Below are 25,812 nucleotides of genomic sequence, written 5' to 3'. Positions count from 1 at the left end.
ATGTGCTCCAAACTTCTTTGGGTTACTACAGACTTCCTGTTCAGAACAGGTCATGTGATTCTCCTCAGCAACTTTCTTTTCATCTTTTTCAGCAACAAGGTGTTCAGTATGAAGACTCACACAACCATGTCATGAATAAAGTCAGAGATTTATTCTACATTCTGATATTTGATGTGCACATTAAGTGAAGTTCTTCACACATATCTGGAGGGTTTTTTACTATACTGCTGCCACATGATTGGCTGATTTTAAGTACTTATACAAGTCTGCAGGTGTACTAATAAAATGAATGTATCCTCTGCATACATATTCAAACATTTATGCATGCAAAGTAAAACTAAAATTTTGAGAAAATAAAACAATCATATTAGAGGAAAGATTTAAAGAGGTGGTATATCGCTCAAGATATCATTTGTAAAATGATCTACTGTTTAATTAGATTAATTAGAAATAAAACTACATGTTTCTTTTTGCTTGTCATTCATTTTTCAGATGCTTTAACAAAGCAAATTTTTATAGCTTAATAACTTATACTGTCAGTTCAAGAAGTCTTATGCTTATCGTTCAACAGAGCCTCCAGTAATGATTATCTATCCCAAGGAAGATGTTCATCTCGATCGGCATGTTCCAGAGGAAATTGTCCTCAGCTGTGAACTTTCCCGTCCAAATGGAAAAGTGACTTGGTTTAAAGATGGACAGAAACTTCAAGAAAGTGAAAATATGAAATTAAAAACAGAAGGTCCATACAGGAGACTGAAGATTCTTCACAGCAGAGTTGAGGACTCAGGAGAGTATGTCTGTGACACTGCTGATGACTCAAAATTCTTCTATTTAAGCATAAAAGGTATATAAAATCCAGATTAAGAGAAAACATACATTGTAAAAGCTAACTATGCAAGTGCCTGACTTACAAGAAAAAAAAAAATTGTATATGTACCAGATGTATTCATTCATTCATTCATTCATTCAATCATTGATTGGTTGGTTGGTTCATTCATTCATTCATTCATTCATTCATTCATTCATTCATTCATTCATTCATTCATTCATTCTCCTTCTGCTGTCCCTGGTGCAGGCTAAGATGGCATTAAAGGTTAGCCCAGACTTTTCTTTCCCTCTCAGCTCTGTTCCCAGGCTATTTTGAATTACTTAGGTCCTCATCCTATCATGGAGAGTAAGCCCAGTGACAAAGGCCAAAGAACCTCATTTCAGCTGTCTGTACTGGTGGGGATCTATATCGGCCAACCTTTGTTGAAATACCGAGAGCCTTCTTTACTGCCACAGACCAGGAGAATGATTGTAACACTGCTGCTGCTGCTGACCTGATACATTTGCACACAAGTTTTGACCTTGCACACACTTTTTTCATCGCTTATGAATACTACAAGGTACTTAGTCACCCACTAGGGGTACTTAGTCACCCACCAGGGGAAAGCTCTCTCTGCTCACCTCATTTCTTTCAAGGAGAGAACCACTGCCGCAAACTTGGATGTTTATTTGCATGTTAATTTTTCTGGCCACTTCACTCTCAGCAAGGAAACACTGAGGTGTTTATCGAAGGCCAACTGTGATTTGTGCCAACAGAACATGATTGGCACATAATAGTCATTGAAATAAAAGTCACCTCTCCAAAATTGCCAGTATCTTGATATCTTATCCATGAAAATGACAAACAGGTGTGGAGACAAGAGACACCCTTGCCAAAATAGCAGTCAAGATGGTTACCAACATAATGCCAAGCATTAAATAGCAAAGAAATACAACTTAATGCCAAAAAAGGAAACAACTCAATACATTCACATGGAGACAGGACTGCACAAAAAACACTCTGCAACCTATGCCAAGATACACTGCACTTCTTCAGTTCCTCCCACAATATAGGAGGTACACTTTATGAAATCCACAAAACACTTGTATACTAGATCAGATAATCCCATGACCCCCCACAAAGCTCCACAGTTTGGATGGAAGATGGATTGTTCCTCCTGAACAACTATCCCATAGAGTTTCCTCTCCATATCTTCAGCATTGACTTCCTGGAGAAGCTGAGGAGGGTGAATCCCCTACAGTTGAAACACTGTGGTCACTTTTTTTTTTATCAGTAGACCACCATAGCAGTTTGCATTCCCAAATGTTTTCAACATTGAAGAGGCATATTAAACTCACAACCCCAACCTTGACCAGTACCTTCAACTGTGGCCAAATATCGATCCTGCATTCTTGTCACTATGAAGACTTTTAACCACCTCAGACATATTAATGGACTCCAAAATAAAAAGATTTCTGGTATAACTACACAAAGTGTGCCCAGAAGCACTGGTGCATGGACGATGTCCCTCTTCAGATGCACTGAACATTTGTAATGGCCTCAACAAACTCATGAGCTTTGTTTTGAAACTGCTTTTCCTGCAGACCTTCTGGCTCTCATATACCTCTCAAATGAATGAGGGGAGCCCTCCAAATCTGAAGACATCCCTCACCACTGGCATCCACTATCATGTGCCTGGGTTACCTACTTGACAGACACTGACAGCCTGCCAGTCACAGCCTCTTACAACTGCCTCTATAATTTAGACTTATACATGGTTCTCTTAGGCTCATCATCTCTGATCTACAACGGGAGTAAAAGCCCTTCTCATTTTCACCAAGTCTTTGGCAGAAACTAATAGAGAAACCAGAAAGCTGCCAGGTAGATCTACCTTGAAACTCATTAAATAAACCAAAAAAACTACAGCCCCTCAGAACATACTCAAACTGCAAGGTCCTGTGACAGTAGTGAGCATCTCCAGACCTAGTTGAGGCCTAGCTTTTTTTGGGAATTCAGGAGCAGTACTATAAGGCAGACTATATTTAGGCTGTATCTTTCCATCTCTCCCATTAACTGAGACTCTACCCTTGCTAATGAAGTGACACTCTACAACATTTTCCAACAGACATTAAATCAGTCATCTTCAACTTCTTATGGAATCTATATGTGATTTCTGATGGCATTGTCAGTTGTCCCAAGCCTGATAACTTCTCTGACAATACATAAAACTATAAGTTATAGAGAAAACATTCTAAAAAGGTGCATGGTACAAATTGTGCTGTTTCATCTATATCTAGATATTGTTCCATACTGCACTTGGAAAGGTTAAAGTTAAAGTAACTATTCTTAATTCTGTCTTTTAAAAATGTGTCAAAAAGTACATATATATAGTTCAGTTTTAGAGTCTAAATGTATATGTAATGAATATGTAACACCATTACTTGTATTCTATTACATCTGTTTAGACCTGTTATAGATCCATTTAAATAAAATTTCTATTTATTGCATCAGGCACTGACCTCCATATTTGTGTTTTTGCAGAACCCCCAGTACGCATAGTTTCCCCAAGCCAGTCCCAAATGGAACTTTGCCAGCAAATGTCAGAGAGGATGGTGCTGAGTTGTGAAATTTCCAGAGCCAATGCTTCCGTGCGCTGGTATCGAAATGGGCTTGAGGTAGAAGAAAACAACAACCTAATTCTTGAAGTTGATGGAGTGTACAGAAGACTCATTATACCAGAGACAACAGTCGGTGATTCTGCAGAATATGTGTGTGACACAGTTGACGACTCAGTGACATTCTTCGTAAATATTGCAGGTGCTGTGATATATATACTATATAACTATATACAGTGAGGGAAAAAATTATTTGATCCTCTGCTGATTTTGTACGTTTGCCCACTGACAAAGAAATGATCAGTCTGTAATTTTAATGGTAGGTGTATTTGAACAGTGAGAGGCAGAATAACAACAAAAAAATCCAAAAAAATGCATTTCAGAAAAGTTCTACATTGATTTGCATTTTAATGAGTGAAATAAGTATTTGATCCCCTATCAATCAGAAAGATTTCTGGCTCCCAGGTGTCTTTTATACAGGTAAGGAGCTGAGATTACAGTAGGAGCACTCTCGGGGAGTGCTCCTAATCTCAGCTTGTTACCTGTATGAAAGACACCTGTCCACAGAAGGAAGCAATCACTCAGATTCCAAACTTTCCATCATGGCCAAGACCAAAGAGCTGTCCATGGATGTCAGGGACAAAACTGTAGACTGTAAGCATGCACTCAAGGCAGCAGGATCAGAATCCATAATGCAGATCTTTATTAGAAAACGGCAGGCAAAAGACGTAACAAAATAGGCAGGCAATAGATCAGAACCGGAAAATCAAACACACTGGGAAAACCAAAACCAAAACCAAAAAACCAGAACTCGTAGTCAACTAGGGAAGGCAAGGATCATACACAGAGCAATCTTAATACAGAGAATAAAGGCTTGGTACGCACTCTAAAGAGGAAATGATACTTCGCGTAGAACAAAGGCAGCATGCTGTTTAAATAGCCTAGAAACACCAGAAATAAGCACACAATGTTAAAACTCAGTCGAGGGCTCCCTCTGGTGTACGGGTTCTGCATACGCTGCTACAGAACCCCCCCCCTAGGAACACCTCCAGGTGTTCTATGCCGTGGGCGTCCCCTTGGGTGAGCAGCTGGCCGGTTTGGGAATCTGAGGTGAAACTCCTCCATGAGCGAGGGATCAAGAATGTCCTGGGCATTGACACAAAAGTGCGCCTCAGGGCCATATCCTTCCCAATCGACCAGGTACTGGAGGTGGCCACCTCGCCGAAGGGAGTTGAGGATGGATTGCACCCGATAAGCGAGGGAGATGTCTAGAGGGATGTCTAGCGGAGGGGGTGGCACACTGGCAGCAGAGCTAGATGATTGTGGTTCGTGGAAGGGTTTGAGCAGAGATACATGGAAAGTGGGGGAGATGCGATATGATGCGGGTAGTTCGAGACGGAAGGACACTGGGTTTACCTGACGAATAAGCCGAAACGGGCCGATGTACTTGGGGCTGAGCTTTTGGCAGGGAAGTTTTAGTCTCAGGTTACGAGTGGAGAGCCACACCTTTTGTCCCACTTGGTAGGCTGGATGGGGACGTCTGTGACGGTTGGCTTGTAGTTCTTGATGTCGAATAGCTCTCTGGAGACACACATGAGCCCTTTCCCATACAGCTTGGCTACGCCTCGGCCAGTCGTCGATGGCGGGTACCTCCGAGGGTATTCCTGACCAGGGAAACAGTGGGGGTTGATAACCCAGGACACATTGGAACGGTGTTAAGCCGGTGGAGGAATGGCGCAACGAGTTCTGCGCATATTCAGCCCAGGGAAGGAACTCACTCCATCGGTGCTGTTCTTGGTGACAATATGTCCTCAAAAATCTCCCCAGCTCTTGATTAAGCCATTCAGCTTGTCCATTTGACTGGGGATGGTAACCTGAACTAAGGCTGACATTGATCCCTAGTTGTGTACAAAAAGCAGACCACACTCGGTAAGTAAACTGAGTACCACGATCTGAGACGATGTCTTCAGGAAGGCCATAATTACAGAAAACGTGATTAAAGACAGCTTGGGCAGTCTCCATGGCTGTGGGTAAACCTTTGAGGGGAATCAACTTACAGGCCTTAACCGGTTGATGATTACCAGGATTGTGGTAAAACCTTGTGACACTGGGAGGTCTGTCAGAAAATCCATAGAGATATGTGACCAGGGTCGACGGGGTATCAGTAGAGGCTCTAATAGACCTTCGGGCAGCTGACGACTCGTCCTGGATTGCACACAGGCAGGTGAACCCTGAAAGCCTGCTTCTTTGTGTTAAGCCTTTCCTATTGTTCTAGTCGTGATTGTGTCACCTGTATCCCATTAGCCCTAATGTCTGTTACTATAAATAGGGATCCTTGTGTTTGTGTCCTTGTCCATGATTGTTACCTGTATCGTGGTTTTTGTCTGGGTTTTGTTTGTTAAGTTCCATGCCCAAATTAAGATCTAGGTTTTGTTCTCGTTTTGTTTTGTAAACCACGCCGTGTCTTGTGTTACGTTTGTTTCCCTATGTCGTGTCTTAAATGTAATAAAAGCAGCACTTCGCTGAATCCTGCGAATGGGTCTCATTCCACCGTGTGCTGGCGTGTGCACACACACCACGGGCGTCCGGGTTCGAACTCTGCATAGGCCGGGGGTCCCGGACGTTACATAGACCTACACAAGGCTGGAATGAGCTACAAGACCATTGCCAAGCAGCTTGGTGAGAAGGTGACCACAGTTGGTGTGATTATTCCCAAATGGAAGAAACACAGACTGTCAGTCATCCTCGGTCTGGGGCTCCATGCAAGATCTCACCTCATGGAGTTTCAATGATCATGAGAACGGCAAGGAATCAGCCCAGAATTACACTGGAGGATTTTGTCAATGATCCCAAGGCAGCTGGGACCATAGTCACCAAGAAAACAATTGGTAACACACTACGCCGTGAAAGACTGAAATCCAGTAGCACCCGCAAGGTCCCCCTGCTAAAGAAAGCACATGTACAGGCTCATCTGAAGTTTGCCAGTGAACATCTGAATGATTCAGAGGAGAACTGGGTGAAGGTGTTGTGGTCAAATGAGACTGAAATCCAGCTCTTTGGCATCAACTCAACTCACCGTGTTTGTAGGAGGAGGAATGCTGCCTATGACCCCAAGTACACCATCCCCAGGTGACAGGACAACTGCACCGCATCAAAGGGACGATGGACGGGGCCATGTACCGTTAAATCTTGGATGAGAAGCTCCTTCCCTCAGCCAGGGCATTGAAAATGGGTCGTGGATGGATATTCCAGCCTGACAATGACCCAAAACACACGGCCAAGGCAACAAAGGAGTGGTTCAAAAAGAAGCACATTAAGGTCCTGTAGTGGCCCAGCCAGTCTCCAGACCTTAATCCCATAGAAAGTCTGTGGAGGGAGCTGAAGGGTCAGCCACAAATGACTTGGAGAGGATCTGCAAAGAGGAGTGGGCCCAAATTCCTTGAGATGTGAGATGTGTGCAAACCTGGTGGCCAACTACAAGAAATGTCTGACGTCTGTGATTGCCAACAAGGGTTTGCCACCAAGTACTAAGTCATGTTTTGCAAAGGGGTCAAATACTTATTTCACTCAATAAAATGCAAATGAATCAAATTTGTTATTTCTTTGTCAGTGGGCAAACGTACAAAATCAGCAGGGGATCAAATAATTTTTTCCCTCACTGTAACTATCAACTGGAGAGACTGAAAAAAATCACACACTATATAGCCAAATGTTTTGGACACCTGACCATACCATACCATACCCAAAAGTGTTGCCACAACGTTGGAAGCACACAAATGTGCAGGATGTTACTGTATGCTGTAGAATTGCAATTTCCCTTCAATAGAACGAAGGGGCCTAGTGAAAACATTTTCCAGCATGACAATGCCCCTGTGCACAAAGTGTGATCATGGATTGCCAAAGCTCGAGTGGAAGAACTCAAGTGCCCTGCACAGAGGCCTGACTTCAGCACCACTGAACACCTTTGTGATTGACTGGAATGCAACTGCACCCCAGGTCTCCTCAAGTGACATCAGTGCCAAGCCTCACTAAAAGTTTTTATTATAACAGCGAAGTGGGGACTAAATCTGGATTGGGATGTAAAAAGAACATAATGGTGTGATAGTCAGGTGTCCACAGACATTGTAGTGTAGCTGATATTACAGGTTACTTTTTATTTGTCACTACAATCGTTATACAGCTGATACTTAAATGACATCTTCTGTTTGTGCAGAACCCCCAGTGCGATTTATTCGGCCATGGAAGATGGCCTACGAAGTTGAAAGATTTGTTGGAGAAACCATAGTGCTTGACTGTCAGGTGTCTAGATCAAATGCAGAAGTCATCTGGAAGAAGAATGGAGAAGAGATTGAGGAAAACGCTAATATAACCATAACTGAGGATGGCAGTACTCGACAGTTAACAATTCACTCATCAAGGCTTGGAGACACGGGGCAATACTTGTGTGATGCCAAAGATGATGTCATGGATTTCAGTGTGAAAATAAATGGTAGGTTTCTTGTCTGAAAGTAGCAACAGCAAACTAGCTTTCTTAATGACCATGTCCCAGTAATTTGTTTTATTCTTTTTTGCAGAGCCACCACTCAGATTTCTGCAAAAAAGTGATATGATAACAGACAGGCACTTTTCAGTGTCAGACGCCATTGTGCTCAAGTGTGAACTTTCCAGAGCAAATGGTGTAGTCTGCTGGTACAAGGACAACAACAGAATTGTGGCTAATGATCACTTCACATTTGAAGAACAAGGGGCATTCAGATCTCTGATCATCTTAAATGCAGAGATAGGAGATAGTGGTGAATACATGTGCAATGCGAAGGATGATAAGATTGTCTTTAATGTCACAGTGCAAGGTAGAAACTATTAGAAGTTTCAGTCACATGTTACTGTTGATGAATACATTAAACTTAAACTATTAGGCATAAACTAAATCCTATTTTTGTGTTCTTTTTAGAGATACCAGTGTATATTTTAGGTAAAGCTAGGGCCCCAGAACACTACTCACTTGTTGCTGGAAACGAGCTGATCCTTGAATGTGAAGTGTCTCGAGAGAATGCCACTGTTCAGTGGCTCTGTGATGGGAGAGTACTACAACCAGATGCCCGAACCCATATCGAAAGAAGAGGCACTATGAGAAAAATAGTGCTCTCAAACCTTCAAGTGTCCGACTCAGGAGAATACGTATGTGATGCCATAGATGACAAAATGAACGTCATGGTGACAGTTCAAGGCAAGCTAACCATGACTAGTTTTAATATGGTTAATGGAATATAATAAATTTGAAAGAACACTGCATACACCATTTATAATCTCTAATTATCATTCTCGGTTTAATAGAGCCACCATTCAAGTTCATCAAAAAAGAAGAGATAAACATTGCTGCCCATGAAGAAGAAAGTGTGACACTGTGTGCTGTGGTGAACAGAGATAATGGTTCTGTCCAATGGAGCAAGGAAGGCAAAACAATCAGTGATCATCGTTTTCATGCCACAAGTGATGGACGTACTCACTATCTCACTATAAACAATCTTAAAAAATCAGATGCTGGAGAATATGAGTGTGATGTGGGCACAGACAAAGCTCATTTCAGTGTCCAAGTCAAAGGTAAATTAAATTAAGTGTTACCTTGTCACTGAACATTTTGAGTGCTCAGGCAACACAATTACTTTGATCTGTATTATGTCTGGAACAGGAGTGTATAATAGGGCAATGTTTGATTTATCCTTTACTGAACAACCCTTTGTAATATACAGCTAGTTAGCTCCCTAGAAAGACTAACAATATATTTATATTATTTTCTTTTAGCTATGAAGGTAAAGTTTTCCAAGCCACTGCAAAATGTAGTAGGGCTCAAAGGTAAAGATGCTATCCTGAGATGTGAACTCCAGACATCCAAAGGAGATGTCCAGTGGCTGAAAAGCAACCAAGAAATCACACCGAACCGACATTTTAGAATACGGGCTGATGGGCAAGAAAGAAGCCTCACAATATACAACCTATCAGATGATGATGCAGGAGAATATACATGTGAATCAAAGGATGAGAGAACATGTGCAACAGTAGTAGTTCAAAGTAAGTGAATGTCACTGAAGATATGTGTTCTTCATGTTCAGAACACCACTAGAAATAAAGCCTAGCTCAATATTTCAACACTGACAGATAATATTGAGCTCGAGAGGAGGATTTATTCTAGTGACAATTAGACTGTAAAACTTCTTCCTATTCCACATGGAAGCCTCTCTAAAACCTAAATGAATGGTCTACTGTTGAGTCAATAGTTTCTGCACATGTAGAGTTAAACTATATTTCTTGTTTAATTACACATGATTGGTTTTTACTTATATATGTTTCTCAACTTTATCTTAACTGTTCAATAATCTCTTCTCTGGTCATTTTAAGCCCCTCGTATTGTGGAGTTTATTGCTGAGCTGCACAACATAACCGTAATGGAAGGAGAAGATGCAACATTTAAGTGTGTAGTGTCCCCAGAAGATGCAAAGATGGTCTGGTGTATGAATGGCTGGCCCATTACATCAAATGAAAGGTTTAAAATCTCAAGTAATGGACTGTGCCACATGCTGTATATCAGAAACTGCCAAGCATCAGACAGCTGCAAGCTGACAGCGGAAGCTGAAGGAGTGAAGTCCAAAGCAGTCCTCCGGGTACAAGGTGGGATATTATTTATTATTAATTAATTATATTTTGTAAAGGGTCCCTGGTGGTACAGCAGCAATATCCTGCGCCTTCACCGCCATGGCTAGGGTTTGATTCGCAGGCTGGGAAGCAACCCAGCCATTGAGTGGTTAACTCTCAGTGCAGGTCCCCAGCCCAGATAAAATGGGAGAGTTACGTCAGGAAGGGTATCCGATGTAAAACTTGTGCCAAAATCAAATATGTAGATCAGATGATCCACTGTGGAGACCATAAACAGGGAGCAGTCAAAAGGCAACAATTATATTTCCTAAAAGTAGTAAATTCTAAGTATATTTCTATATTATAATCAAGTTTCTTTCAAAATGTTCTTGAATTATCTTTGACGAGCACAGGCCAAACTTTTCCATTACACTTATGAAACGTGTGAAACTGGGACATTGAATACATTCTTTGAGTGCTTGGACAGGTCTTTACTGCCATGGCAACATATTTGCAATAAATAATGGCCCCTTCAGATGTGTTTGTTGAAAAGGTGCCTATAATGGTTGGCACTTAGCAGCTTCTCCAGTTAGAATTCCACTGGTAACTGACAGAGGCAAGTGGCCATTCTCCTGTGCATAGCACTAAGGACACAAGTTATATAGTATAGCAGACATATGCAAGAAAAGGTTTGTATTATAGCCTACCTTTAAGGTAAAGTCTGTTTTCAAAACATCTCTAGACAATGATGACCAATTTCAGACTGACTGTGTACAGAGAAACAGGTGCTGTTCACTAAGAAAATGGAGTCAGTGGTGGCAGAAGAATTTGGGGAGGCAACCCTCGAGGTGGACCTGAGCCTGGAATGTGGAGAGGTTCAGTGGATGAGACAAGGTGTGGTCATACACCCAGGACCGAAGTTCTCCCTGAAGCAAAGTGGCCGAAAATGTACACTCACAATCCACAATCTGGCCCTTTCCGATCGTGGGACTTACAGCTGTGAAACACTTCATGACCGCACACAAGCCAGTCTCAGCGTGGACCGTGAGTCTGCACATGCTGCTGTCTTTATCTCACTATATGTTGCTATTCTTTGTTTACTGTCGTTGCTGGCAACACCGCTTTGACATTGAGCCCTTGTTGCTGTTGTTGTTTTCTTTGTATCAATTCAATTAACTGAGTAAGAGTAATATGAGAGCCACATCGGTGACGCCTGTTCCACAGCTTGACAGTCAGAAACAGCTGAGCGACAGACGATTCCCAGGGAGCACTCTTCTGTATTGACATAAGATCAGAGGCCCATGATAATTCAATTAAGCAGGTCAAATGAGAACCGGATTGAGGGCTAGAGAAAGGTCGGCTTGTGGTTGGCTTTTTAATCTCTTTGAATTGGCTGTGAAAATGTCAATATTAACATAGAGAGTTCAGTTCTATTCACTATTTCCAACATCCGCTAAATTTGCAGTAATGAAAAGGCCTAGGCTACATGAAAATATAAAGTCATTGCTTCTAATGCAGTGTTTGAATTTGTTCACTATACACCACATTGTGTCCTATTTGGATGAGTTCTGGCATTTTTAGGACTATCTAATTTGGATCATCATACTGATTGGATAGTACATTATATTATTACATATAGTGCACTATAAATCTGGTATACAACCAATGGACACTGACTGCACACTAAAGTAATATAATGCACAGCATTTCTATCAATTTCTCAGGATGAATACCAGAGCACACACAAATTCAGACATAAAACTTAAGCAAGAGGTACTTCCTAGTGATGTACCACAGTGACTCCCTCTCAGTAGTTCTGTATATTTGGTTTCAATTCACAATTTAAGCAAGTCACAATGACACATTTCTTATATACCCTCAAATGTTGTCTGAATTCTTTCCAGTGTCTCCCTTAGCTTCCCCTGCATTGAACAGTCTATAAATTAAATGGTTAGTGTGGGAGTGATTTCAAACCTAAAGGATATAGTTTCATGAAGGATCCCCAAATAAAGCTGTGCTAAAATGTATGACTGTTTTTCCCCAAAATAAGCTGCCTTTATGATTTTAAAAATTCAGCCCCAACAAATATAAAATATTATTCTTTGTCACTCATTTCATTTAGTCTTCCACAATGAATTAATAACTTTTCATGTGTTCTCTGCAAGAATTGCAATCAAAACCAGCTAAATTATGTTTAATACCAATACCCCTGTTCAAAGCAATAAACTAAGATGCTAAATTTGGAGCAAGTTTACCCATTTAGGAAAGGTTTCATTGTATTAATCATGAACTATTTTGTGAGGAGATAATCCTCAAGGAATTGATGCATTCAACAGTTTAAATACTAAATGTAATGTTTTTTTTGTTTTTTTACTAGTGGTGCTGTATAAATGGGTACGTGGTAGGGAAATGTCAGTGCTTTGCCTGTCATTGGCACCTCATACGAATTTGGATCTCTTTTCATAGCAGCTAAATATATGCACTGGCCTTCAAAATCTAGGGTGGTGTTACCAACCATTAAAAATAAACCAGTTTTTTTCCAGAGGGAATGCCTGTCTGTTTTCGAAATACTTCAAAATATGTCGCCATACCCTGGAACTTGAGATTCAATACAATGCTGGGCAAAGAATCCAAGCATGTGGATTCAACTTCTACTAATTCTTTTTCTAATTCCATCCTTCAAGAAAAATGATCTTTTAACAAAGTATACGTGTTTGTGACTTTTTATCACTACTGTTTCATACGCATGTAGCACGAAAGGTTAAAATACGGAAAGGCCTGAGTGAGATCCAAACCTTTGAGCGTGAGACAGCATCCTTTGAGGTGGAGCTGACGCACAGCAACGTAGAGGGCACGTGGCTGAAGGACGGAAATCGGCTCAAAAGCAACAACCACTGCCGCATGACTACCAAAGGCAACGTGCACAGCCTGACAATAGCCAACCTGTCACTGGAGGACACAGGGACCTATACGTTCTCCACCGAAAATGCAAAATCATCTGCCAGACTTACAGTTAAAGGTAAATACACTGATTACAACAAAAGCCTTTATGTGGGGGTGGCATAACCCAGTGCTTTCAGCAAAAAACTGCCTTATAACTTTAAACTTTCTGAAAGATTTCCTATTTCCAATACTGTACTGTACTGGTACATTTTGACAGCTAAAATAAATCATTGCAGCTGACCTTAGTCAAGTGTTACTCCCGAGTCAGCATTAGGCAGGACACAGACTCCACAACTGTGATAAAAGAAGCCACTGTCCATCAAACAGTATTTACAATAAACCTACAATAATATTTTAAAAACCAAATACTGAATGTGCTGCATGGTAAACTGATGGCCGGAAATAGTCCATTTGCCACAAACTGTAACAAGACTTCTCACAGCAATTAACTTATAAGGGGTGGATTTCAGCTGTGAGTTGGTCACTCACAGTAAGCGTTAGGATGCTGAGGCATGATGCAAGTCAACATGATGCAAGATGGTTACATTTCAGACAGTGATGGCAGCACAATGGAATGGATTAACGGCTTTCAGCTTGGCTCTTGCTTCATATCAACTTACACATATAAAAAGCCCCTGATCACATGGCCAGAGTGCAGCTACTGAAACTTTTCAAGCATTCATCAAGCATACGTTGGTAGTATGTAAAGTAATCTCTTCTATGCCAAGTCACTCAATAGGGATTATCTGTTGGAGTCTATGAGCTGTCACTGAGGATGACAATAGATTGAAAATGCCACTACAACAAAGCGATCTCTGTGCATACCTGACTACTGCCAAGTTAAGTCTGGTTACATTCAGTCCATCATTATACTACAGACTGGATTAGCATTATCTGCTCTTAAGCACTTGAAAAGAGCAATGGAGGTCAGCCTAAGGCAATCTGTTTGCCCCATGCATGTCTGCACAGGTATAACGGTATGTAAATAGGAAGTCCAGTCTACATTTAACTATATTTAACTGGCTCAACACTGAAACGTCATACCTAGTGAAAAGGAATTTTATGCATGGTTTAATTAATGCATCATTGCTATATACACTCAGGTCACATTTCATTATATGTGTCACTCCATTTGTAAAATAGTAGAGCACAGAAAAATACAGCATGGGAATACTTTATATTATACTATGGTGTTGATCTCATGAGACACTGATCAGGCATAACATTATGAGCAGTGACAGGTGAAGTGAATAAGACTGATGATCTCCTCATCATGGCACCTGTTAGTGGGTGGGATATATTAGGCAGCAAGTGAACATTTTGTCCTGAAAGCTGATGTGTTAGAAGCAGGAGAAATGGACAAGCGTAAGGATTTGAGTGAATTTAACGAAGACCACTGGATCAGAGCATCTCCACAACTGCAGCTCTTGTGGGGTGTTCCCGGTCTGCAGTGGTCAGTATCTAGCAAAAGTGGTCCATGGAAGGAACAGTGGTGAACCGGCGACAGGGTCATGGGCGGCCAAGGCTCACTGATTCTTGTGAGGAAAGAAGCCTGGCCCGTGTGATCCGATCCAACAGTCGAACTACCGTTGCTCAAATTGCTGAAGAAGTTAATGCTGGTTCTGATAGAAAGGTGTCAGAATATACAGTGCAGGATGGGTCAGGGCAGCAAAAGGGGGACCAACACAGGTGGTCATAAAGTTATGATCAGTGTAGTTTATTTGCATATTTCTAATAATTCATTTGTTTGTGGCAAAAGAATATAATGCTACAGTCAATAAATGTACACCAAGTATTCTATATGCTGGTTATATCTAATCAAATGTTTATTAAATGTCAGGGGGAAAAACTTCAACCTAAAAAACTGTGAAAAGCAATGCGTCGCTCTAATATTAGATCAAATAAACTATGAACTCTTTAAATAATTATATTTGCTTCAATTCAAAGAAAGAGCCCTAACATCTATCTGCCAAGCTATGTGGATTGGATTCTGCCTAGGTGAAAGACTTAGCGAGAATCCAATCCACATAGCTTGGCAGATGAGGGTTATGACTCTTATTCCAGGTCCCAGGAGTGGCTCTCTGGTGATCCGGGCGTTTAAAGTCACCAGTACAGCACCATAACTGCTAAGCTACTTTTTACCATAAGTAACTTAGAGGAAACTGGACCTTCATTTCTTCGTGTGTGCTGTTTTATTTTTGTTTTGTTTTTTCTTTACAATTAAAAACCATTTTCCACTCAATTTGTTCAGAAACACCGGTGTCCATTTTGAAAAAGCTGGAGGATAGGACTTTCCCAGAGGGTACAGGAGCCACACTGGAGTGTGAGGTGTCCAAATACAATGTCACTATTAAGTGGACAAAGGTAAGAAAGCTGCAGAATTACATAAATAAAAGACTTTCACAATTATTTTTTACATGCCATCATTATTAGTAGCATCAGTAGTAGTAATAGTATTTGATGAGCTAATGATGCATTATCCTTATAAACACATATTACTTAACCACATATGATTACATACGTTACATTTCACTTTCATAAAAATAACATGTCATAAATAGGATTAAATATTTTGATAGCCTGAAATTTAGTGGTGGTCTTGTCTGAAATAGAATGGAGAAGAACTTAAGCCAGGGAAGAATCATCGTATCTACTCCATGGGGAGGAAGTGCTTCCTGCAGATTGTGAGATGTGAGCTTGGAGATTCTGGATTATATGTATGCGATGCCGGAGATGCCACCACTTCCTGCTCTGTGGAAGTTTACGGTAAGGAAAGAACATCTTGACAGTCATAAAACTGTAACACTGCTGCACGCTGGTGTGTGAACACTTCATGCTGTAGATGCACTGCCCACTGTCTTTCAGTACAACACTGCCACCTGCAGGAAAAATACGAGTGTTAGCACTGGTCCCACATTAACTTAAGAGCAAGTTGGAAATACCAGTGGTGACACCAGAAATATTTTATATCACCATCTTTCTTTAAAGTTCTAGTTCTTTCACATTTACCTTTAGACTAAGATGACTTTGGCCCATTTTCAGCACAGTGGTGTAGTCTTCTGATTACTCCTAGCTTGTGCTCCAATGGACGGTGGGACTACTAATGTCTGCTGTTTGTTAAAAATATCTTCATTCTCCTTTGTGCATACTAAACAGCCCCAATAAACTAGTTTGTTGCATTGTGTGAACTTTTTGTCCATGTGGGTTTTAAGACACATGATACCCACCCACTGTATTGTATTGTGTTTACAGGCTTATCATGGCAATTGGAACCTGGGTTATTTCCCTTGGAGATGCTTCTTTCTTATGTTTGCAGCAATACCATTTTTATATTCAGCTTTATAGATTATGAGATTAGGATTTGTGTGTACATATAATGCAGTGGCTGCAGTTGTGTATATATATTCTTGGAATAGAGAGAGACCTGGAAGTGTTACACAGTCTTGAAGACTTGGACATTCAAGAAGACCAGAATGCTGTGTTTATGTGTGAGGTGTCTCTGGATGATGTACCTGGCGAGTGGTTTAAGAATAGAGAGAGAATCAAACCTACTAGCACCATCAAGATCCGTCAGGAAGGTATAAACTGTTCAGTTCTGCATTAAATCATACCCCAGAAAATACCGTCTCTTTAATAAAAGACTTCATTTACTTGGTTTGATCAATGTGTAATTTATGCAAAATATTTCAAAGCTATTTAACATGATCAAGAAAATTTACCTGATGCAATAAGATTCCTGTAGTTCCAGTCATATTTATTCCTGTTACACAGGCACCAAGCACTTCCTTCTTATGTGCAATGTCAAGGAAGAGGATTCAGGAGAAATCAAGTTTGTTGCCAAGAATGTTGAGTCTATAGCTTACCTAGAGGTGGAGAGTAAGTATGTTATTTTCCTTGTCAGAGTTGTCAGAGGTATCAGTGTCTTTAGATCTTACAAGGTTATATTCTTGCAGAACTTCCTGTGAACATCGTAAAGCCGCTGGAAGACAAAACAGCTCTGGAAAACACTCGGGTCTTACTGGACTGCACCGTGTCCAACCCACGCTGCAGCATTCGCTGGTATAAAGGCCGCAATGTGATTCTGCCCTCAGAGCGCTTTGAGATCTGCAGTGAAGGTTGCTATCGCAAACTTGTTATACAGGAGGTCGCCCTGGAGGATGCAGGCATGTACAGCGTCCAGGTCGGAGAAAACACTTCCTCAGCAAGACTCACTGTGGAAGGTGAGAAAGTCAGTGGTCAATTTACATACTCAGGGAGCAGTGGTGTTAAAAAAAAAAATAATGAAATAAATTGAGTGCCTCTATTAGCAATTCAAGGCGGAAAGTTAAATATATATTTATGCTGCAAGATACTCATTAACATTAATTCAATTTTCCCTACAGTGGGACAAATAAAGAATGATCTTAATTCAACAACTGAAAAATGTAAATCCAAAACAAATAAATATATAAATAAATAATGTGGTCAGAAATTGTGTACACCTAACCATCATACCCATGTGCATGTTGAGCATCCTATTCTAGATTTAATCCCCCCCTTTGCTGTTATAATAACCTCCAGTCCTTTGGGAAGGCTTAGTCCTAGTTGCTGGAGCGTGGCTGTGGGGATTTGTTTTCATTCAGCAACAAGAGCATTAGTCAGGCCAGGCACTGATGTCAGATGAGGAGATCTGGTGTGCAGACAATATTCCAGTTCATTGTGGAAATGTGTTCAGAGAAAATGAGGTCAGGGCTCTGTGCAGAAAACTCCTCCACTCTGACAAATCATGTTTTCATGGACCTCATATTTGTCATGCAGGAACAAGTTTGGGTCACTCCAACTGAAGGAAAATTGTAATGCTACAGCAAACAAAGACATTTTATACTATTGTGTCATTCCAACTTTGTAAGGACAGTTTGGGGAAGGTCCACATATGGGCGTGATGGTCAGGTGTCCACATACTTTTGGCCATATAGCATGTGTATAAGAGCTCAGTGCTGCCCTCTAGTGTCTAATGTCAAGGTTCCCAAATGTGCCTGTTTGAGAGGCACGTTAAAACTAACGGAAAACGTTTTATTGTATGGTGTGCTAATAAAGCATTATCGCAGTAAAATCAATAAGTAAGCCAAAGACATATACCAGTTTCAAATAAACAAAGATAACCCATATGTGAGATGTTAATAATTAGTTTCTTATCACCAAAAAAGTTTCTTATCACAAAAATAGAGAAAATGCCTATATGCTTTACACAGTTGTAGCTTGTACACAGTGCACTTCAGAGTACCTTTTTTGAAATAAAAGAAATAAATAATTAAATAAATAAACCCCGGATTCTGTACACATAAAAACAATACAGACATATGCAGTAAAGATTATAAATATAAATATAAATATAAATATAAATATAAATATAAATATAAATATAAATATATAAATGGACTGCAATTCAACAGGCTTTGTGGTGGAAAATATTTTGAAGCAACAAATACAGAAAGAAAGAACAGAAATACATTTTTAAAAACAAACAAAACTGCTAGCAACATGTTAATGTGAGGTAAAAGCTTAACTTTACAAGACATTAGCAAGCATTAAACTAAACTAGATATGTTACACATTAGCTGACGGTCCTTGGCTGTAAAGTGCAAATATTATATATTTATATAATATTTATATATCTTCCAGCTCATGTATACATGCTAAATTTGATTACCCACAAATAGGTGTACATACATATACATATATATATATACATACAGCTCTGGAAAAATAAAGAGACCACTGCCCAATCTCCAGAATTGAAAACCTCTGGAATGTCATCAAGAGGAAGATGGATGATCACAAACCATCAAGCAAACCTGAGCTGTTTGCTTTTTTGCAAAGAGTGGTATGAAGTTCCCCAACAGCAATGTGAAAAACTGGTGGACACCATGGAGCCAAAACACATGCAAATCAGGGTTACACCAAATACTGATTTCTTAATGTTATTTAGCCAAAGCATTAACTCAATTTGTCCACATTTTGTTTTATTTGAGTTATTAAAGCTCTGCAAATACTGCATGATCTTGGGTTATTCTGATGTGTTGTCATTTCCTTTAAATATACACTCTAAATAACAAGAGTTATATTCTGAATTTAGGAGAAATATCGTCAGCAGTTCACAAAAAATGAAACAAAAATGTTTATCTCACCAATACATGAACCTGGAAGAAAAAAACATAAGAAACTGATTATTTTGCACTGGTCTCTAATTTTTTTCCAGAGCTGTATATGTATATATACATTAATACAAAGCGATGAAAACAATATGTTTATTGAGCAAGCCTAAGTTATGCTAATACGTCTTTATTAAATTAGCAAGCTACGATCGATTAAACGAGTTACCTAGACACAACTAGCAATAACAAATTGCCAACACAGCCTGGCCATTCAAGTTATGGTTTCCTTCCTTTTTCTGCCAAAATGATGACGTTACATGGAATGGTCACTGTTTTTTTTTTAATTAAAATGAAAGGGATCAAATATATAGATATAGAACATGTAAAAATATATAGAATATATAGATTTGTGGTTTGTTTAAGTATGCCTACCCAGACATTTCATACTCTTCCACATCATACAGTTTAATACAACCGTTCATCGACTGATTTCACACACAGCTAGCACCAAGCACATACATAGAAGCATTATATTAACTTAAATCTATAAGCTGAAATTAAAGTAGTTTGGATAAAGGATAAAGAAAACACATGGCAGATCCATTCAACTTGGAAGCTGCTGGGGATTCGTCAGGAATAAAGCTACGATGCTGCCAAAGTCAAACCGCTGAATGAATCTATCCTACTGTATGAAGATACAGGACGAGTGAGCTGTAGACATTTCTTATTAGTGCAGGTGGTGTTTTGTAGTATTGCTCATAAGTATCGCTTAAGATTTCCCAGTGCACATGCATATGAATGCCATAAAAATACTATTATTTCAACAGAAAGTTCAATACAAAATCAGGTCTCTGTTTTCAAAATTAATATTGCCTTTAATATCAAATCAGGGTGCCATCAGGGTATGTGCCAGGGGATTTGTACGTTACAGATGATAAAAAACAGAATCGATGTGAATGAATGCAATCTGACCATAATAACTGATTTTTTCTTTTTAATTCACACAAAATAGCTTATCAGATGGTTTGCTTTATGGCAATAAGCCATATGTAAATACATGTTACTTATAATATAATAGGAGTAGCTTTTGGGCACCTTCATTTTTGTCAAAGTGGCATAAACAATAAAAATGATCCGAAGGAAGGAAGGAAGGAAGGAAGGAAGGGAGGGAGGGAGGGAGGGAGGGAGGGAGGGAGGGAGGAAGGAAGGAAGGAAGGAAGGAAGGAAGGAAGGACGGACGGACGGACGGACGGACGGACAGACAGACAGACAGACAGACAGACAGACAGACAGACAGACATATGTGTTGCCATGGTCACAGTTTTTAAACAAAATTTGAGAGATTTTTGGTTTGGTTTTTTTTTTTTTTAGATTTATGAATGTACAAACTATGTTGTGACCATTCTGTCATATACTGCCTATGTTTGAGCTAGTTTCAGATATTTTTGTGTGGATATTGTTTGGCTGGAAAAATTTACTGAGACCTTGAAACATTAATGGACTGCCCTGCCAATAGCTTGTACAGCAGATCTATCATGATGGTCAACTTTTTGTGAAATTTAAAGATATGATCTCATAACAAGATCATAAATTATGAAACAAATGCAAAAGGAGAATGCTGGTGCAACCCTTGTCTATTTTATACACAAATAAAGTGATATTGTGATGAAGTGGTTGAAGATAAATGAATGAATACAAGTGACAAAGCCACTGTGACTTTGATGGAAATGATAATTAATGTTTGCTTGTGCCTGTATCAGCCCAGCTGATCTCGATAGTGCAGGAGCTGCAGGATGTGGAGGTGTCGGCTCCAGAGGAAGCGTGTTTCGTGTGCGAGGTCTCTGTGCCTTTGCTGAAATCACCCATATGGACTCTGAATGGGGACGTGCTGAAACCTGGGCCCAAAGTTCTCCTGGAGAAAATGGAGACAGTGTACAAGCTCACCCTGAAGCACACGTCAGAGGACATGAATGGTGTTGTGATGTTTGATTCAGGAAAGGCCAAAAGCACAGCAAACCTGCATGTCAAAAAGTAAGTCCAGTTTGGTAGATCTTGAGGAAAAAAGAAGCACATATCAAGACTTTTAGTATTATAAAATTCGATCTGGAAGCATATTCCGAACATATGCTTTATGTTTAGAATATGATCATGAAGAGAAAACTAGTTTCAGCCTCCTTTGATGGACTTGTGTGCATTTTTCTTTTGAGTCTTCAAATAAACATGTTAAATAGAAATTTACAACGAAATGGATTTGAATACACAGCAAACCATTCGGTTGCAACTAGCACCGGACACACTTCTGCTACAAGTTGGCCCATTCAGATACATTATCTTATACAGATATACACACTCATGACCATTTGATTAGGAACACCTATACAACTGCACAGTCATGCAGTCGTCTAATCAGCCAATCATGTGGCAACAACACAATGCAAATAAATAAATAAATAAATCAAATCAATCATGCAGACACAGGTCAAGAGTTTCAGTTAATGTTCACATCAGAATGAAGAAAAAAATGTTCTCTGTGACTATGATCATAGCATGGATGTTTTTTTTTTAGCTTATGAGAACTTCAGAAACTGCTGATCACACACCACCACTGAGTAAGCAACTGTTCTGTGGGTGGAAACGCCTTAATGATGCGAGGTCAGAGTGAGAAAAAAATGGATGGTTAAAGATTATGAAAAAAAAAAAAGAAAAACACCTTTTCTATTCTTTAGCTGACTAGCGTTAATGAGTCTTTGCACAGGATAACCTCAGATTCTTGTTTGTGGCATACAGGAGTGAAACCTTATGAGTCTTTCTGTTGTAACCCATTCACATCAAGGTTTGTAGTGCACTCCAAGATGCATATCTGCTTACCACAGTTGTAAAGAATGATTGGAGCTACTAGAAAGAATATAGAAACTCCTACAAACAATCTGACCCGTCTTATCAACAAGGTATTTCTACCCACAGAACTATCACTCATTCAGTGTTTTTCACACCATCTCAGCAGTTTCTGAAACACTCAAATCAAGCCTTCCAGTTCCAACATCCATGCCAGTGTCATAGAGACCACACTTTCTCTTCATTCTGATGATTGTGTGATCATGAACTGAATTGATTCGAGACCTGTATCTGCGTGATTGCTTGCCAAGATTAAATAACCGCACGCGGCCGTACAGGTGTTCCTAATAAAGTGGACAGTGAGTGTAGGTATTTTAAGAACTCAGTATAGCCAGACTGGTATTAAGTGGCATCAATCAAAGCAGAATCTTTATCAAATTGACTTTTTATAATGTGTCTTCTCCCCTTTACAGATAATCCTTGCCTGAAACGGACGATTTCCGCAATAGTAAGCAAGCAGGGAGTTTTTTTTTTTTAACGGAGCTATTATAAATTTAATACTACTTTTCTTTTGTTGACAATTCATCACTAATTCATGATTAACTACTTGGGGGAAAAAATAAAAAAGTTGTTGCACACATGGATGAATGGAATTGAACATTACACCAAATCCTCAGTTGTTGGCCAGGCTCTGAATTTGCCTTTTTGTCTTTCATTTCCAAACAGAACATAATCTCGATTTCTTTGACAAGCATGATGACACTCTTATTTAAGGCTAGGGGAGGTATAATTAATCACCTTGGAAAATGGGAGCGTCAAAGCTGCGCTCTATTTGGACAAAGGACGTCAGATTTAGCCAACAACCGACCATCTGGTTTTATGCTAAGGTTCGTTATTCCTGGTGCACGATGTAATAAGATAATGAAGAACTTCTAATCTGTCTAATTTGTCTCGGGAGCTAATACTAAAAATCGGTTGAGAAGTAATTGTTGAATTATTTTACATTTATGTACATTGTCCTTTGTATAGATACCTTTTCTAAATGAATGTTTGTGGAATGCGAATTAAAGCGATATTGGGAGGTACAAGTTTACATAGGTGTGAAAAAAAATAAAATAAAAGCACAGGGCCAAAAGGTTATCATATGAAGGCTGAATACTGATTGCTAGAATATTGATAGCAAGTCAGAACTACCTACTAAATCAATACTAGGAAGAAACCCATGTCACAGACGAATAGAATTGTTTTCTCGAATAGTATGACCTGTTGCATCATCCGTATGTTTTAAACGTTTCTTGTAGTCAGCAATGGTCCCGTTTCTTTGCTTTACATATAAATAAATAATAAAATAATCTTTACCAATCAATCATCTGGTTGTGTTTGTCTTCTGTTTTTTTGGCTCACCTTGCTACACACTGAACAAACCCACAAACTTTTTTTTTTCCATCAGTTTCATTTATGATATATCTCATTCAGTACAGTAAAATACAATTAATAATTACAAAATATTTCAAGACTAGGTTACAGCCGACTTAATTTAAACTTTTAGGGTTTCCTATTTCCAAATCACAAAACAAGAGAGAAAATAAAAGACCATCTCTACCCATTAATGCTGAATTTGGTTTGACCTACACAAATTACCAGACATACAGAGGTGTGGGACAAGTTGTGGTGTTTGTTTAAATGTAGTAAAGAGGGGGGGCAGTACAGCATAAGAAATGAAAAAGGCAGAGGGTATACATGTTAAATAAATGTCTATATACATTGTGTTACTCATGTAGTCGAGCATATGAAAATAAACAGACACTTAAAACTCAGATCAGGAAATGACTACAGAGCACTAGAGGGCTGCATCAGCATGAATTCAGAAGTTACTGCCAGAGTGAATAGGAAAACATTATGCCTTAGTAGTTTAATTAAGTCAACTGCATCTAGCACCTATTCCTGACTGGAGTTTTATGTTAATTTTTTTACATGTAAGCTCTTCCCAAAAAACAAAAACAAACAAAAAAAAAAAAAAAACATTAACATTAGAACGAGGGCAGAAAAGAAAAGCGCCATTAGTTCAGTTACTAATTACTCATATGACCGAGTGCATGACTGATTACAAATCAGTTTTGCTTGCATTGTGACTCATGACTCATACAACTGTAGTGATAAAATCATAAAACACTGCATATAACCGAACTGCAGGGGGAGCCATTTCTTCTAAAACATCACTGAAAAGCTTGGCTTGAGTGTTAATCTTCTAAAGAATGTTGAAACAGGACTGCTGATATACAGTGCACCTTGACAGGGTCAATCTAGACAAGAGGTCAGATTTTATACCACTGCTCCTGCTTCCCTTACATTTATAGGGTGGATACTGTCTGTTATACCCTGATGAGCATCTGTATAGTGGTTTAGAAGGGCTGATTCACTAATTTATCATCTAGGCTGAATTCTAAAATGTTTTATCCACACAGGACCACATATACTGTCCTCCTTCTGATTACGACTTGGCTGCGCGTTTTACTCTGAGACGGTATCGGTGATGGTGCTGTGCCGGAAAAAGCCACTGCTGCTTCAGCAGATGCTGCTTATTACATTTATACAGCAGAAGATTCACATATCAAAACACACCAGTGTCTCCCAAACGGACAGTACCAGAGGACAGAGCAAGCTTTGAGAGACACCAAACAACATTTTAGGAGCTCAAAACTATCATGGATTGCTACTTAATTAAAAAAAAAAAAAAAAAAACACCTAAGTGCTTGATTATATTAGCCACCGTTCCTGGGTTATAAAGATATCAGGAAAAATAAAGCGCAGACTTGTTATGTAAAGTGGACACCAACAAAACCTGTTATATATAAATAAGAGCTGGTTCATACCAGTGTAAGGGATCTATGAGATTGATGAGACCTTTAGGAATGTACCACGTCAGACATGGGATTCGGTTACATTTCGACACCGTATCGACACCATATGCATTGAGAGAGGACTCGACATCCTCGCCAGCGAAACAAAACATTTTAGAGAGAAAAAAGAAAGAAACATGCAGATCAGCAGGCTGCTGCACCTGGAGTCTTAGCCACTAGAATGTTTGTCTTCTTCTTTTCTTTGTCCTTTTAATATGTGAAATATTTCTTATCCAGAGTTAGTACCGATCTGCTTGTCTAAGGGATAGTATGATGTCATAAATATATCAAATCTAGATTAATTTGGAGATCTGATGCATTGTTTTAATAACAAGGAGAAAATATGAGGCCAGGTTCAAATACAGATAAAAGAAGAAACAAACCAGTTGTCAAAATGAATCATGACTCAAACCTTTAGGCCAGATTATCTCTCGCCTTTCTCTCTCTCGGTGCAGCACTACACTCATCATCAGAAGTAGAGAAAATCAGCATGGCCCTACCATAATCATGCCTGTACAAAATGCAATTAAAAAAAAAAAAAGGACACCAATTTTACAAACAGCTGAATCATCATCATTGTCACCACCATCATCGAAAAATTCCTGCTGCCTTCTCTTGATTATCTCATCTGAACATATCGCCAAAATGTCACAGCATCACCACTTGCAAAAAAGTCCATCTTATAGTGCTAAAGTAAGCTTGACATGTCCACATTCATTGGCATTGCTAGGCAGAGAAAGCTGCACGTCCAACACTAAGGCACCCGAGTTTGGAAAGTGTCTGAAATCTGAAGTGTTAACGATGAAAGGCACTTGTAAAAATGTACTTCCACTGGTAACAATGAGGATGTGTTTAAAAATGCTTTACTTTTTTTTTTTTTTTGAGAGTAATATATAAAAATCACAGATGGCATACTGTTCTGTATTTTAAACCATTCAGCACATTAC

The 25,812-nt window shown here is 39.4% G+C and overlaps 1 protein-coding gene and 1 long non-coding RNA gene across 6 annotated transcripts in view; one reads left to right on the top strand and one right to left on the bottom strand.

Annotated features, from left to right (window-relative positions):
- Positions 1-22,579, top strand: part of obsl1b (obscurin like cytoskeletal adaptor 1b) — a 40,154-nt gene extending 17,575 nt beyond the window's left edge. For all 5 annotated transcript variants that reach the window (XM_058391701.1, XM_058391699.1, XM_058391698.1 and 2 more), the window contains 17 exons: positions 572-844; positions 3,350-3,625; positions 7,637-7,912; positions 7,998-8,273; positions 8,375-8,650; positions 8,758-9,024; positions 9,226-9,492; positions 9,820-10,089; positions 10,831-11,097; positions 12,806-13,072; positions 15,248-15,360; positions 15,609-15,762; positions 16,413-16,574; positions 16,768-16,872; positions 16,950-17,216; positions 20,891-21,161; positions 22,439-22,579. In XM_058391701.1, coding sequence (XP_058247684.1) covers positions 572-844; positions 3,350-3,625; positions 7,637-7,912; positions 7,998-8,273; positions 8,375-8,650; positions 8,758-9,024; positions 9,226-9,492; positions 9,820-10,089; positions 10,831-11,097; positions 12,806-13,072; positions 15,248-15,360; positions 15,609-15,762; positions 16,413-16,574; positions 16,768-16,872; positions 16,950-17,216; positions 20,891-21,161; positions 22,439-22,442 — 3,791 coding nt within the window. In that variant the 3' untranslated portion in view covers positions 22,443-22,579. The remainder of the gene's footprint in view (positions 1-571; positions 845-3,349; positions 3,626-7,636; positions 7,913-7,997; positions 8,274-8,374; positions 8,651-8,757; positions 9,025-9,225; positions 9,493-9,819; positions 10,090-10,830; positions 11,098-12,805; positions 13,073-15,247; positions 15,361-15,608; positions 15,763-16,412; positions 16,575-16,767; positions 16,873-16,949; positions 17,217-20,890; positions 21,162-22,438) is intronic.
- LOC131354266 (uncharacterized) lies at positions 14,475-17,054 on the bottom strand. The gene is made up of 3 exons (XR_009204728.1): positions 16,932-17,054; positions 16,716-16,859; positions 14,475-15,875 (listed from the first exon to the last, which is right to left on the bottom strand). It is a non-coding gene; the product is annotated as an uncharacterized LOC131354266 (long non-coding RNA).
- Positions 22,580-25,812: the final 3,233 nt, after the last annotated feature.

This window comes from Hemibagrus wyckioides, linkage group LG06, assembly GCF_019097595.1.
Source record: "Hemibagrus wyckioides isolate EC202008001 linkage group LG06, SWU_Hwy_1.0, whole genome shotgun sequence".
Lineage (NCBI taxonomy): Eukaryota > Metazoa > Chordata > Actinopteri > Siluriformes > Bagridae > Hemibagrus > Hemibagrus wyckioides.
Note: the sequence above shows the minus strand (reverse complement) of the source record. Positions and strands in the feature narration are given on the sequence as shown.